Source organism: Miscanthus floridulus, chromosome 7 (assembly GCF_019320115.1).
Source record: "Miscanthus floridulus cultivar M001 chromosome 7, ASM1932011v1, whole genome shotgun sequence".
NCBI lineage: Eukaryota > Viridiplantae > Streptophyta > Magnoliopsida > Poales > Poaceae > Miscanthus > Miscanthus floridulus.
The window spans coordinates 124,738,448-124,751,441 of record NC_089586.1 but is presented as its reverse complement, the minus strand read 5'-3'; the positions used below and the strand labels follow the sequence as shown (position 1 = coordinate 124,751,441).

The 12,994-nt window shown below is 40.3% G+C and overlaps 1 protein-coding gene across 3 annotated transcripts; it reads right to left on the bottom strand.

Annotated features, from left to right (window-relative positions):
- Positions 1-118: 118 nt before the first annotated feature.
- On the bottom strand, positions 119-9,376 carry LOC136467847 (uncharacterized). Of its 3 annotated transcripts, none has more exons than XM_066466639.1 (11): positions 8,778-9,376; positions 7,105-7,504; positions 6,549-6,884; positions 5,845-6,448; positions 5,589-5,757; positions 4,538-4,895; positions 3,960-4,070; positions 2,685-3,039; positions 1,949-2,171; positions 1,338-1,559; positions 119-750 (listed from the first exon to the last, which is right to left on the bottom strand). In XM_066466639.1, the coding sequence occupies exons 1-11, from the start codon at positions 9,293-9,295 to the stop codon at positions 597-599; spliced, it is 3,450 nt and encodes a 1,149-aa protein (XP_066322736.1). In that variant the 5' UTR covers positions 9,296-9,376; the 3' UTR covers positions 119-596. The 3 variants fall into 3 exon arrangements, with proteins under 3 accessions (XP_066322736.1, XP_066322737.1, XP_066322738.1); XM_066466640.1 differs by having other exon boundaries at positions 4,538-4,880; XM_066466641.1 differs by lacking the exon at positions 6,549-6,884.
- Between the last annotated feature and the right edge of the window lie 3,618 nt (positions 9,377-12,994).

Below are 12,994 nucleotides of genomic sequence, written 5' to 3'. Positions count from 1 at the left end.
CTAGGCCGTCCCACCGCTCTCTTGGGGTCATAAGGGTCTTCAAACACACACAAACGGTGAACGCCAGACGTTGGGTGAATTAATCACACAAACAACAGATTTGAACACAAGTGTAAAGTTGTATTCATTTCCTTGATCGTACGGTACATGTTAGATGAGGTATTTATAGAGGTCCTAGTCTTCGCAATTTGTATACAATTGACTATTATACCCCTCTCTAATCAATACAACCCCTTTAAACTACAGGAGCGAAGTTGTCTATTTACTCTTTGAAACTTCGTTCTTCGCGTTATCTTGTCAATCCTCAAAGTTGCTTTCATCAGTGATGTCCTTGCATCTTTTGACTTGAAAGTCCCTGCACTGAATCTTGTTGTCTTCGCGTCTCAAGCGAAGTCGAAAAGTTGTCTTCGCACTTGAATCTCTTCACCTCTTTTGCTTGTTTCGAGCGAAGTCGAAATTTCTCCTTCGCTCTTGACTCCTGCAAGCAAACTTTGACATAAAATTTTGGTGATCAACTCCGAAGTCTCGGGCTGTGTTTTTTGGCGAAGTCAAATCCCCGACATCATGCGAGGCAGTTCCAGGATCTTAATACAGAATCATGTATCTGTTTCCTCTTCTAGGAGTATCTCGTAGATGTCAGTGCGGATGTTTAGTTCCTTGTCACGCATCACTTCCTGTAGATCTGACAGCTCCTTCAATGTCAGAACCGAGCCTAACTTTTGGAAACCATCAAGCCATAATCTTTTAGACCTGAAAAATTTTAGTGTTACAATTGATAAGGAATAGACAGTAGAAACTAAAATGAGCAACCACAGAAGGACCCAATTATCATTCAGATCTGACCATAACAAAAAATACAGATAAAGGAATAGTCAATATCAGATAATGACAGCTGCCAAAAGAATTTATAAACAGGATGAAACTAAAATGCACTTGGTGTCCTCAACGTTTTTTACAAATCACATGGGAAGTAAAGGAATGCAAAAGCTGCAACATGTCCCTAGCAAACAGTTCATAAGCTGCTCAGGTATTGTGACAACATAAATTAATAAAAAAAACATGGCCTTTCAGTCCCAAGCAAGTTGGGGTAGGCTACAACATAAATTAATAGTGACTGCATTTTTTTCTTATACAGGAACTTAAAAGCAAATATCATCCTCTAATAAGATCAACTTTTCATGGTCCAGTATCAGGAGAAATTGTAGATCAACTGCCATAACAATAAAATAACTTCGTTTTTATTCAATTGACTACATAACAATTATTTAGGAGAAGTGGAAAGGCAGACATAAAACCACACCAATATCAAATTAGAACACTACATGTCAGCATCATACCATGGACAGGCATGTATAGCTCTGAAGAACACACGCCGTGCTGCAGAGGAGTTGCAGGCTATTTCTGCCTCATAGGCTAGATAACAGCGCCACAACAGAACAGACTTCTGCAACTTATCATCAGCTAGAGCTCTCTCAAAGAGGCTGTGTATTCTATTGTCAGATCCGGCTTTACTCCATTCAAAGGACAAAGCAAAGAGCAAGGTGATTATGGAAGGATCCCTGTTGCATTCAAATAAAAATAACAAAGTCAAAAGGCAGGTATACAACAATAAATAGGCTTCAAGATATTTAGTGGAAGAAAATGCACGTATCACCCATGAAAACTGCATACAGAAAACAAGGCTATGCCATAATGAAAGCTGAATAGACAAAAGAAGTTGGAACTTAGATACAAAAAATTTTCGTGGAAAGGAGGATCACGTTCACCTTTATTTGCAATATTATTGTTTCCGAAAGAAAAACTTTCTGAAAGTGGAGATATGAGGCAAGTAATAGATGGTAAACAAAAAGAAAGAAAGAAAGAAAGAAAGAGAACAATATGCATTCGGAAATGAACTTGGAACTCAGATATGAAGAGAATTAATATGGAAAAAGGGTGGAAATTTCACCTTTGACTACATTTGTCGAGTGTGAGACGGAGATTGTTGGATACACTGTAAAGATAGCTCAGGGTTAACATGGCTGAATATGATTTTGGATTGTAGGGATATTTGTGCACTCCTTGTGATACGCTTGGCCAGACCCTTGATAGACTCAATCGGTTAAGATTTTTCTGAAGCAGTTTTATGTAGTACACCCACAAATCCTCACACTCCAAGTTATGACTGCTCTCTGAACCGAACAGATATACAATTAATATAAGAGCATTTACAAATTGAAAGTTTCGGCAGAAGAAACAAATTTGCAATTCACAGACATTGTGCAGCAACAGAAAAATTAAAGGGTGTAAAGGTGAAAAATAACAAAAACAGAAATTATCAAGGACATAGAGTACTCTAAACGAATAGCACAGCACAAAAACAATATAGAATTTACACAAGTATGAGTTCATCACGAAAGCCATCGCACGTTGGCTGTGCCGGTAACAGTGATCTGTGAGAGGGACGGAAGTTGGGTGGTTGCACGCTCTTTATATATATGTATAGATTTACACAAGTATGAGTGGCTACAGTGCAATGCAACAACTGAGTCCTGACTCTGACTGTCAAACCAGTACAAGAGGGATTAAACTTGGTTCATGCAGATAAAAAAAAAAATTATGTAGTCATGTACAGTAGCCAAATAGAAGCTTAAAATAATGCCACTGAAATCTAACAATATAAGAAAATGAGAAGTATGCTAGACCTGAAAGTGCCATTGGGAAGATCTCCTCTATCACTTCAAGCCCCGAGGAACAGCCTGTTGTCATGCTTTCAAACAAAGAAGCTGAGCAGATCAGAGCAACTGATTCTTCTTTTATACCACCACAGGAAAATGCAGATTGTAAGCTTCTAATCTGCTCTTTAAACCCTTGGCGAGCCTTCAAGACCTGAAGCCTTGAAATAGGGTCAACGAAAGGGGAATATTTTAGATTGCTCCCTAAGCAGGATAGGATGTAAACTGCACGATGCATTGAATCAGAATTGTTTCTTGAAGCGGACACTGTTATCTCCATCTCAGCGTACCAAAGATAAAGGATCGGAACCTTCTTCCTAAGATCCTGCCCAGCAAAGGCAATGACCATCAATCATAAATGAGATTAAGGTACAACTAGTACAAACAAAATTATTCTACTTGAAATAAAGGGACTTGACCATGAAGCTAGTGGCATCTGTAACTGAAATAACAGTGTTGCTGATATAGCTGACCATTTGCCAACAGCATTACCTCCTTAAAGAGATTTACTCCCTCACTTCCAAATTATAGGTCACTTTAGCTTTGTCCTAAGACAAAACTTCTTTAACTTTGACCAAGTTTATAGAAACAATACATCTAAACAACTTAGCTTCATTAAATTCTCCATGAAATATCTTGATAGTGCATTTATTTGAATTTGTAGATGGTAATATATTTTTCTAAAAACTTGGTCAAAGTTAGATAAGTTTGACTTTATGACAAAACTGAAGTGATCTGTAAGTTTGAACTGAGGGACTATTCAAGAGAGCAGACGATACACTATCATCAAGATACTTAAAGCTACTTTGTCTTCCTACAGTCAAAATTACTTGTTAGCTCCGTAAAAGAAAACAACGAATGAGCTAGTGCTTTAGTATTTTAGATAAAGCTTGCCCATGTTAAGTGTATACCCATCTCCCAGATATAACTAGCAATAAACTCTACAATACTACCAATAACCGTCTTTTGGTGTAAGAAAAGGTAACCGTGTAAATCAAGAATGGCATCAATTCACAAATCAAAAGAAAATCCCTAAAGTGACATATTTTGGACTGAGCACACGGTTGTTACCCAGACAATGACAAAACCTTAACAACAGGAACCCATGCTTGTAAACATGCATTCAAGAAACAAACTATGCTAAACCAGCAGCATTGCACATTACAACTGCAAATTCAGTAAAGGATAATTGGAAGTAACCATGTGAGCTTCCTTAAAAATAGATATAATGGTTCATAGTTTTACCTCAGTAGTTGCTTCAGTTGATAACAGTGCTGTGTCAAATATCTTCCTTGCTTGTTCAATGTTCCCATTCATTGCCTCAGTTCGTCCATATATCCCACAAAGCAAAAAATCCTGCCAAACAAACAATTATGGTAAAAAATTTTACACCAATCATCCATTAATGGGTTCATGTGAAATTATCCCAACCAAAGCATGTTGGTTCAGTTTTTACTGGGTGAATGCAAGCTCTCTTTTTACAAATAAAAACATGTATAGAACTGGAAAGAAGCACCTAGAGAATTATTAGTACAGTTAAATTTCAAAGAAGATGTAGGATGGAATTCTATCACAAATATCTAAATGCATTTCTTATTTTTAGTTCCAAAAGTGCATGATGTGTTCATTCCATGAAGCAATACAGATTACACTTAATACCACCAAATGACAAACTAATCAAATGAATAAGCTGGTCGAAAAATGACAAGCGCGTTATTGTCTTCTGTAGCTAGCTAACCACACAACTAGGCACTACCACCTGAGTTTTAGCATGTTACACTCCTCAACAAAGCAATGCAAGAAAAAAAAAGAACAAATCATACCTGTCTGTCTTTCTTCAACATACTTTTGGCCAAAGCCCGTGATGCATTAGCTTGAGTAGAGGAAGAGTTCTCTTGAGGAGTAAACATTTGGGTAGTAACAAGAACAGCTTCCTCCAAGACATGATTACGAGGGAAAACACCAAGCAGAAGCAGTATCGCATTTCTGAGAAACTTCATAAGGCCCGGCCTTTGTGAAAGGTCATGCATGCTTCCCAGTAATGATTCCAATTTATAACTATATGAACTTTGGTTCTTGTTTACAACGTCAGATACAGCACTTAGATCTTCCAGGATGTCATTTGTAATCATCTCTAAGCTCAAAATTCTATCGAGCCAACTCGGACTGTTTGTGGATGTCCTGGAATTTAAGAATTAGTGGTGAATTCACTGACCAATAATAATATCAAAGTTCATAACTGAGGAAAAATTACATAGACAGTTGTTGGCTTGGCTCTGTATGTCACTACTTTAGATTGACATATGTTTGCAAAGAGTTAAAACAAACAGAAGTAACACTATACAACCAATACTCCAGCACATGACATGAACAAAATAAATAGTAGGGACCAATAAATAGCTCCTGATATTAGATAATATATTGTCATATCGTAAGCAACTAGGGATACCATTACATTCTATGAATTTTTAGGACCATGGACTAAAAATGAGAGTATGTAAATTCGTAAAAGGAACTGGGTTAATTTAAGAATAAAAGCATCCAATTCCAATTCAAGGAGGACCCGTACCACGGTGGTAGGGGCGCCTCCCACCAAATTAGCAAATGGCAAGTTCAATTCCTTTTGCACATATTGGCTGACCATAAAAAATGGCTGAAAGCATATCACCATGGCTTATAAGGAATGGGTTTCGACAACAAAAACTGAACTACATGCATGACATATGCACTATGTTATGGGGAAAAAAGAGTCATTGATACAATATATTAACTTTGTGTTTGAACACATCTCCAGTGAAAGAATGTCTTGACTAATTTTCTGTTGTGTGAAGAGGATGATCATAGCTTATATAAACAAGAAAGTAAGAAGAATACCATCTTGAGATTTTGCCACCATAAAAATCAATAAATTGGCATATGAGAGAGAAGCGGGCCTCCTCTGAAGATAGCGAAAACAGGAACTCAGATACATCCTCAAACAAAATTACTCTGGAAAGCTGGTCATTGTCTTCCCCAGATGGTGCATCACCAGAATGAATTGATCCTATTTTTATAAAGTAACATCCAGTGTTAGCATTAAGTTAACTTCAAACAAAAAAATCTAGTAATAATTGAGACAAACTCCGATTACCAGATTTTTCATGAAGAGGCATCCATTGCTCATTGTCCCGTGACAACTCCATCGAGGCCCATCTATTCCAGGTTTCTGCATCTTTAACTTCACTATTGGACTCTGCACCTACATCAATACCAAGCTTTTTCAGCAAGGATTCAACATCATCTTGTGCAGGTGAGTCCTCAGCATCATTTCCATCGCTCAATGATGGTTCCAGTGATTTGTTTGACAAATCATTTGCGTCAGTATTACCCACAGAAGGATCAAACCAACCACTCCAGCCTCCTGTTTCAGTCTCTTGTGAATTTTCTTGCATAGACAACTTCTGTCTACTCTCCTCATCTTTTGCTAACCATTCAGACCATCCAAGAGCTCCATCTTCCCCTATTCTGGCACCGCCACTGTTCCAGAAGTGTTCAAAGAGCCTTTGCTTACTGCTTGTCGTCAGATACAGAGGAGGGGCGAATAAGCTAAACTCCATTTGCGCCTGAAATAGCCCAGTTGCTAATTCCCGATGTCCTGTCTGCCACTCAAATCGGCACAGATTAAAAAATATATCCACTAACCCCACTTCTAGCTGAACTAAGGAAGAAGATTTGGAATCCATGCTTTCATTATCCTGTGTACAAAAAAAGAGAGAAACCATTAGCAATGTTTCATAGTTCGTAGGGGTATGGGAAATAGACAAAGTAATTTACAGAGAAACATTGAAGTTAAACCTGCCTACATAGCTTGGTGCAAGCTGCAGATAGAGCCTGTACAGCATACACGTAGGACTTCCGAATTTCAGAAACTTTGAATCTGGAGAATTCCCCTTGGCACAGAAGCAGATACTGTTTCCACAACTTACAGCTCTCTGGGTGCTTCATAAGTATTTGCTCCCATTTAGCCAATAGAGTCTCAGTGCTGTCCCTCTTGCCATATGACTTCAGAAGGCAAAGCAATAATTCCTCACTATCTGGATTAAGCTCCACAGCCTTCTCCAATATGCTAATTTTCCTTTCGGTAGTTTGTAAACGAGCAGCCTTTTGTGGCTGAGTACTAGCAACTTTGTCCTGTAGTTCAGCGGCAAAGGAAATTACAGAACAGAAGTGTGAAATAATGACTGAAACAAAACTCTAGTGGTGAGTCAAAATTGTCGAATTTCATTTCTAAGAACAAACTATTTGTCCCAGAATGAAGTGAGCAAAATAACTGACAATGTAGCACTAAGGCAGAATAAGCATAGCTTCTTGCAAGAAACATCATAAATAAAACCATAGAAATTCATGATACCTGAAATTGAGCAAAGGCCAGCCAAACTTTTTCATCGTGAGGACGTTCACGAGACATCTTATTGAATTCCCTAGTCCGACGAAGTATTTCATCTTCCCAAGATTCCTCTAGCTCCTGTTCCACAGCTGTGCTTTTCACAGGAAGTGATTGTGTATCAAAGGGGACAAAATCTTCAGCAAGCATTACAGAGGTGTTTCCCTTAAATATTTTCAGATGTTTGAAACCCTTATTTCTTTCAAAAACTGCATTTTTTGCTGAATAGTAACGGCCTCCAGCTCTAACTTTGTTATCCATTCCATCCAAGTCTGAATCAAAATCAATATGTGATGAACCAAACCTCAAACGATTTAAACCAAGTGCCTCCAGCATGTTCTGGGATCTGTAGTGTGCAACATCCATTCTGCAGATGTCCTTGAGGTGTTAGACTTCAGTGAATAGCATGTCAAGATGTGCTAACAAAACAAGTTCAAGTAAACAAGACTGAAACAGAAGATTTAAGATCTGGTAATAGTTATTAGTCATAGGTAAGTAATGATATTCTAACCAGGCCATGAAATGAATACACAATTTTTTGTAGCTTGGTGGTAGTCCAAATATTACAAGCTTTAATTGGGATTCATGTTATACACTTGCCCTCATTGGTGCTAACAATTCCAACTATGGCAATGCATATTTCTCAACCAAAGGGGGTTCAATGATATGGTGATTTTGGAGATTGTGACTCCTAATTTGTGTTAAAACAGACTAGGGATGAGAAATCCAGTGCATCAGTTGGAGCTAGAAAGTACCAAGTCTATATAAAAAAAACGGAAATGTCAGTAGCTAAATTTGTGCTATTTTCTGACATCTATAGAAGCAATAAGCTATACAGTAGTGTTAAAGGTTGATCAAATCAATTGTTGCAGTACTCCCTCTGGTTTGCACATACTCGATGTTTTGGACAAGGTTTGAGTTAAACTTTTAAAGTATCTTGTTCAAAATTTTGAAGATCATATGTGTCAATTTGCCTTGAAAGGTACATTTTTATGAAATCATAAGTTTTTACAAGTTCATTTATATTCTAATAATAGAAAATAGTGGTCAAAGTTATGTATGGAGTCTGTGCCATTGCCCAAAACCTCAACCATTTGCTTGGAGGGGGTAGTTTAAACAGAGTTTACAGTATTCGTATTATATTGTTCTGTGGTACAATTTCAAGCTCAATTACTTCATATAAACATGCTGTAGTGTTACCAACGATGAAGACATGGTGCGTCATATCATTATGTTGATTCAACAGCCTTTGAAATAGTCTGATATTAGATTATTCTAGATGTATCAAACACAAGTACGGAATGTGCAAAAGTTGCACAGAATGAACCATGGTTTGCAAGTCATCATTCTGGGTTTAGTGGAGAACATTTCAGAATCTCATGTACAAATAACTGGGCCTAGGATTTCAGACAACTTGGTTAGCCTAGGGCAGGTCTCTACTTAGTGCGACGTTTTGAAATAATACTGATGCTGAGACATTTGATCTCACACTATCTGAACACGTCATCATGTTACAAATAAATAACTTCAGCAAACTAAAAGCGCAGCAAAATTATTATTAAACATGAATTCAGCACCATAGATTTGCTACAGGACAGAAATTGGATTTGTATGCTGCATTAAATAGTTCACGATCAGACCTGTAAAGTGATCCAAAAGCCAGGTTATCATGGTCGCCCTTCGCGTCGACATAGTAATCCTTAGCTGGCTTCGTCTCCGAACCAGCCCAGGCGCGAACCCCAGCCTTCCGCGACGCCGCTGCCCCATCATAGCGCCCCTTCTCGCGACTCCGTTTCCTCCTCCCACTCTCCTTCCTCCGCGACCCCCTCTCCTCGTCGGAGGATGGCGACGAAGGCACCAGCTCGTATTTCGCAGGGGCGGGCTGCAGCGGTGTGTCCTCATCGGACGAGGGGCTCAGCGGCGGCGGGAGCGACGAGGAGGTGGTAGCCGGGATGTTCAGGGAGGAGGCATCAAAGGAGAAGCTAGGGTTTGAAAGCCACTGGGATTCGGCGGTGGGAGCGGAGGAGGTGGAGGCGGAGAGGGGGAAAAGTGGGAATAGAGAGGATGACACCGTGGGCGGGTATGTCTCATGTCCTTCGCCAGCAGCGGGGAAGGTGTCCGTGGTGACCGGCGGCGAAGGCTCCGGCGAGGGCTCCATGGCGGGTGCGAGCTGTCGAGCGGGAGGGGGGCGCTTGCCGCTGGGGTCCTCACCTCTTCGGGGACCGAGCGATGAGGCTGCAGCGAGTGACGAGGTGGACTGGTGGAGCCGAGCGGCCTTTGGTATATGGGCTTCTTTTTACTTCATCTATATGGCCCGACCTTAGATGCAGCGGAGAGATGTACAATGAGCTGTGAAATAACCTGGGCCAAAATTAGATAGATAGAGAGGTTGAGGGCCGAAAAGGGGGCTTATATTCCATCGAAACGCAGCCTATGCCCCTCAAAAAAAAAAAAAAAAACGCAGCCTGTGGCATAAATGTAGTATTATCTTATATCTCTACCACTAAAACATTCATAATTATTCCGTCCACATGTGCGACACCAAAGCCGCTCCATGCGATCAGATCAAGAAGGCAACGCGCACTCGCTCCATGCGATCAGATCAAGAAGGCAACACGCACTCACTCCATGCGATCAGCTCAATCCCCATAACAGCCACAGCAAATCAGGAAGGCAAAAATCAATTTCCATAACAACCGCAGCAAATCAGAAAGGCAAAAAATCATAAAAATTCCTAGAACATTTTTTTATGCAGTACTCTAAGACTCAACGGGTGATTGTGTGCTTTATCCGGTCTCTGGCTCTCAAAAAATTGAAGTTATCTTCGACATGAATCATACATTATGCATCGCTTCTAAACACCTAGCTAATCAAGTTAATTACAAAAATATGTCAAGGTGCCCAGTACACCTCTGATGCGTTCATTGCTTTTATTTTGCCCTTGATTGCAGGCTTTACATACTAGGCATGCCACATAATATAGCATTCATTTGATTTTTCATGATAAGACATTAATACCTGTTGTATGCATCTTAGGTTCCTGAAGGTACCTAGAGAGATTCTTTTTACGGTGAATGGTGTTGTGTTCAAGAAGACATTTTCATATGCTGGATTTGAGCAGCAACCAAAGAAGTTCCTGAATCCGAAGATTCTTTTGTTAATATTGAACTATAATTAAAATCTGAGAAGGAAAATGAAGAGATCAGGTATTTATACCGATTCACTCAAGACCCACCTGCTACAAAACAGAATATGTGCTCCATTCTTTATTTATGTTGCTTTATATGCTTTTCAATGTTTGCTCATACTGGCTCCATGTTTCCAACATACCTGTAGATTATCTGACCCTCTGCAATACCAATTAATTGTTGATGCTGAATGAACATTATTTATAATAAACTGGATAAATGTGTGAAACCGAGTGTTTTTAGTATTTTTGTTAGGTATATTATATCTCTTACAAAAGCGTATGGTTTACCACAAAATTCTAAACATAATATATGGACTCTGGTGCGGGTGTCTGTGTCTGGGTCGGGCTCGCTTGGACACCCTTCTCAAACATCATCGTCCCTACTGTACGGTTTAGCAAATTTTCTTTATTGGTGTACGAAAGAAATGGATGTCGAAGATTTCTTCTTGCCGACATAAAACATTATGTTAGCCGCATCACGGAAAGAATATCAAAGATTTCTTTCTGTCGATGTAAAACATTATCTTAGCTGAATAAAAAAAAAGTTTATACAGTCGAGTTAGTGAGCCTGCGACGCCGCGCTCTCTGCTAATTTCATAAACTTTTGAAAGGTCCTAATGGCTAGAGGGGGGGTGAATAGCCTAATAAAAATTTCTACAACAACACTTAACCAAATGGTTAGATAATTATGAGGCGAAGCGAGTGTTGCGCTAGCCTACTCAAAATGCAAGCCACCTACCATAATTCTAGTTTAGATAGTATCAATTCACACAAGAGCAATGACACTACCCTATGTTAGTGTGCTCTCAAAGGCTAACTAAAGAGCCACACCAACCAAGCATGCAAGCTCTCACAACTAGCTACACTAAAGAGCTTGTCAACTAGTTTGCGGTAAAGTAAAGAGAGTGATCAAGAGAGTTATACCGCCGTGTAGATGAATGAACCAATCAATCACGAAGATGAATAACAATGATGACCAAACACCTCGGAATCAAAGGATGAACACAATGATTTTTACCGAGGTTCACTTGCTTGCCGGCAAGCTACTCCTCGTTGTGGCGATTCACTCACTTGGAGGTTCACGCGCTAATTGGCTTCACACGCCAAACCCTCAATAGGGTGCCGCACAACCAACACAAGATGAGGATCACACAAGCCACGAGCAATTCACTAAAGTATCTTTTGGCTCTCCGCCGGGGACAAGGTCAAGAACCCCTCATAACCACCACGATCGGAGCCGGAGACAATCACCACCTCCGCTCGACGATCCTCGCTGCTCCAAGCCATCTAGGTGGCGGCAACCACCAAGAGTAACAAGAGAAATCCGCAGCGAACCACGATCACTAAGTGCCTCTAGATGCAATCACTCAAGCAATGCACTTGGATCACTCCCAATCACACTACGATGATGAATCAATGATGTAGATGAGTGGGAGGGCTTTGGCTTAGCTCACAAGGTTGCTATGTCAATGAAAATGGCCAAAGATATGAGCCACAGCCGGCCATGGGGCTATAAATAGAGCCCCAATCAAATAGAGCCGTTATACTCCTTCACTGGGCAAAACGCGCTCTGACCGGACGCTCCGGTCATACTGACCGGACGCTGGCCCTCAGCGTCCGGTCGCCCGATGGACGCCACGTGTCATCACCTTCAAATGCTGTTCGTCATATTCCAACGGCTACGAAGCTGACCGGACGCTCCGGTCAAAACTGACCGGACGCTGAAGCCCCAGCGTCCGGTCGTTTCCAGTAAGCTCCCCGAGGCATGTTTTTTCGACCGGACGCAGACCAGCGTCCGGTGCTCAACCCTACCTACTGTGCCGTCTGACAGCTTGACCGGACGCAGCCTTCCAGCGTCCGGTCGCTGAGTGACCCAGCGTCCGGTCAGTAGACCGACGCCAGCATCATTTCGACCAACTCCATTTCAACTCTAACTTCTTTACCCTTGCTCAAATGTGCCAATCACCAAGAATTTTGCATCCGGCGCAATAGAAAATAGACATTGTGCACATGTGTTAGCATATTTTCACAAATATTTTCAAGGGTGTTAGCACTCCACTAGATCCTAAATGCATATGCAATGAGTTAGAGCATCTAGTGGCACTTTGATAACCGCATTCCGATACGAGTTTCACCCCTCTTAATAGTACGGCTATCAAACCTAAATGTGATCATACTCTCTAAGTGTCTTGATCACCAAAACAAAATAGCTCCTATGGTTTATACCTTTGCCTTGAGCTTTTTGTTTTTCTCTTTCTTCATTTCAAGTTTAAGCCCTTGATCATCGCCATGCCATCACCATTGTCATGCTATGATCTTCATTAGCTTCTTCTACTTGAAGTGCGCTACCTATGTCATGATCACTTGATAAACTAGGTTAGCACTTAGGGTTTCATCAATTCACCAAAACCAAACTAGAGCTTTCAACTTTGCCTTTTGAATTAAATGTCACTATAACTTCGGTATTTAATTTCACAGTATTGTTATCTTATCATGTGATCCGTGTGTTTTTAGTATAAAAATTTAGCTGTCCCGTAGCAACGCACGGGTACGAACCTAGTTATCTTATATTTCAAAATGACTTTATGCTAATTTGATATATAATAAAACTGGAATTGAGGGTATTTCTGTACCTGCACGTTATTATTCAACCAATTGATCAGCATA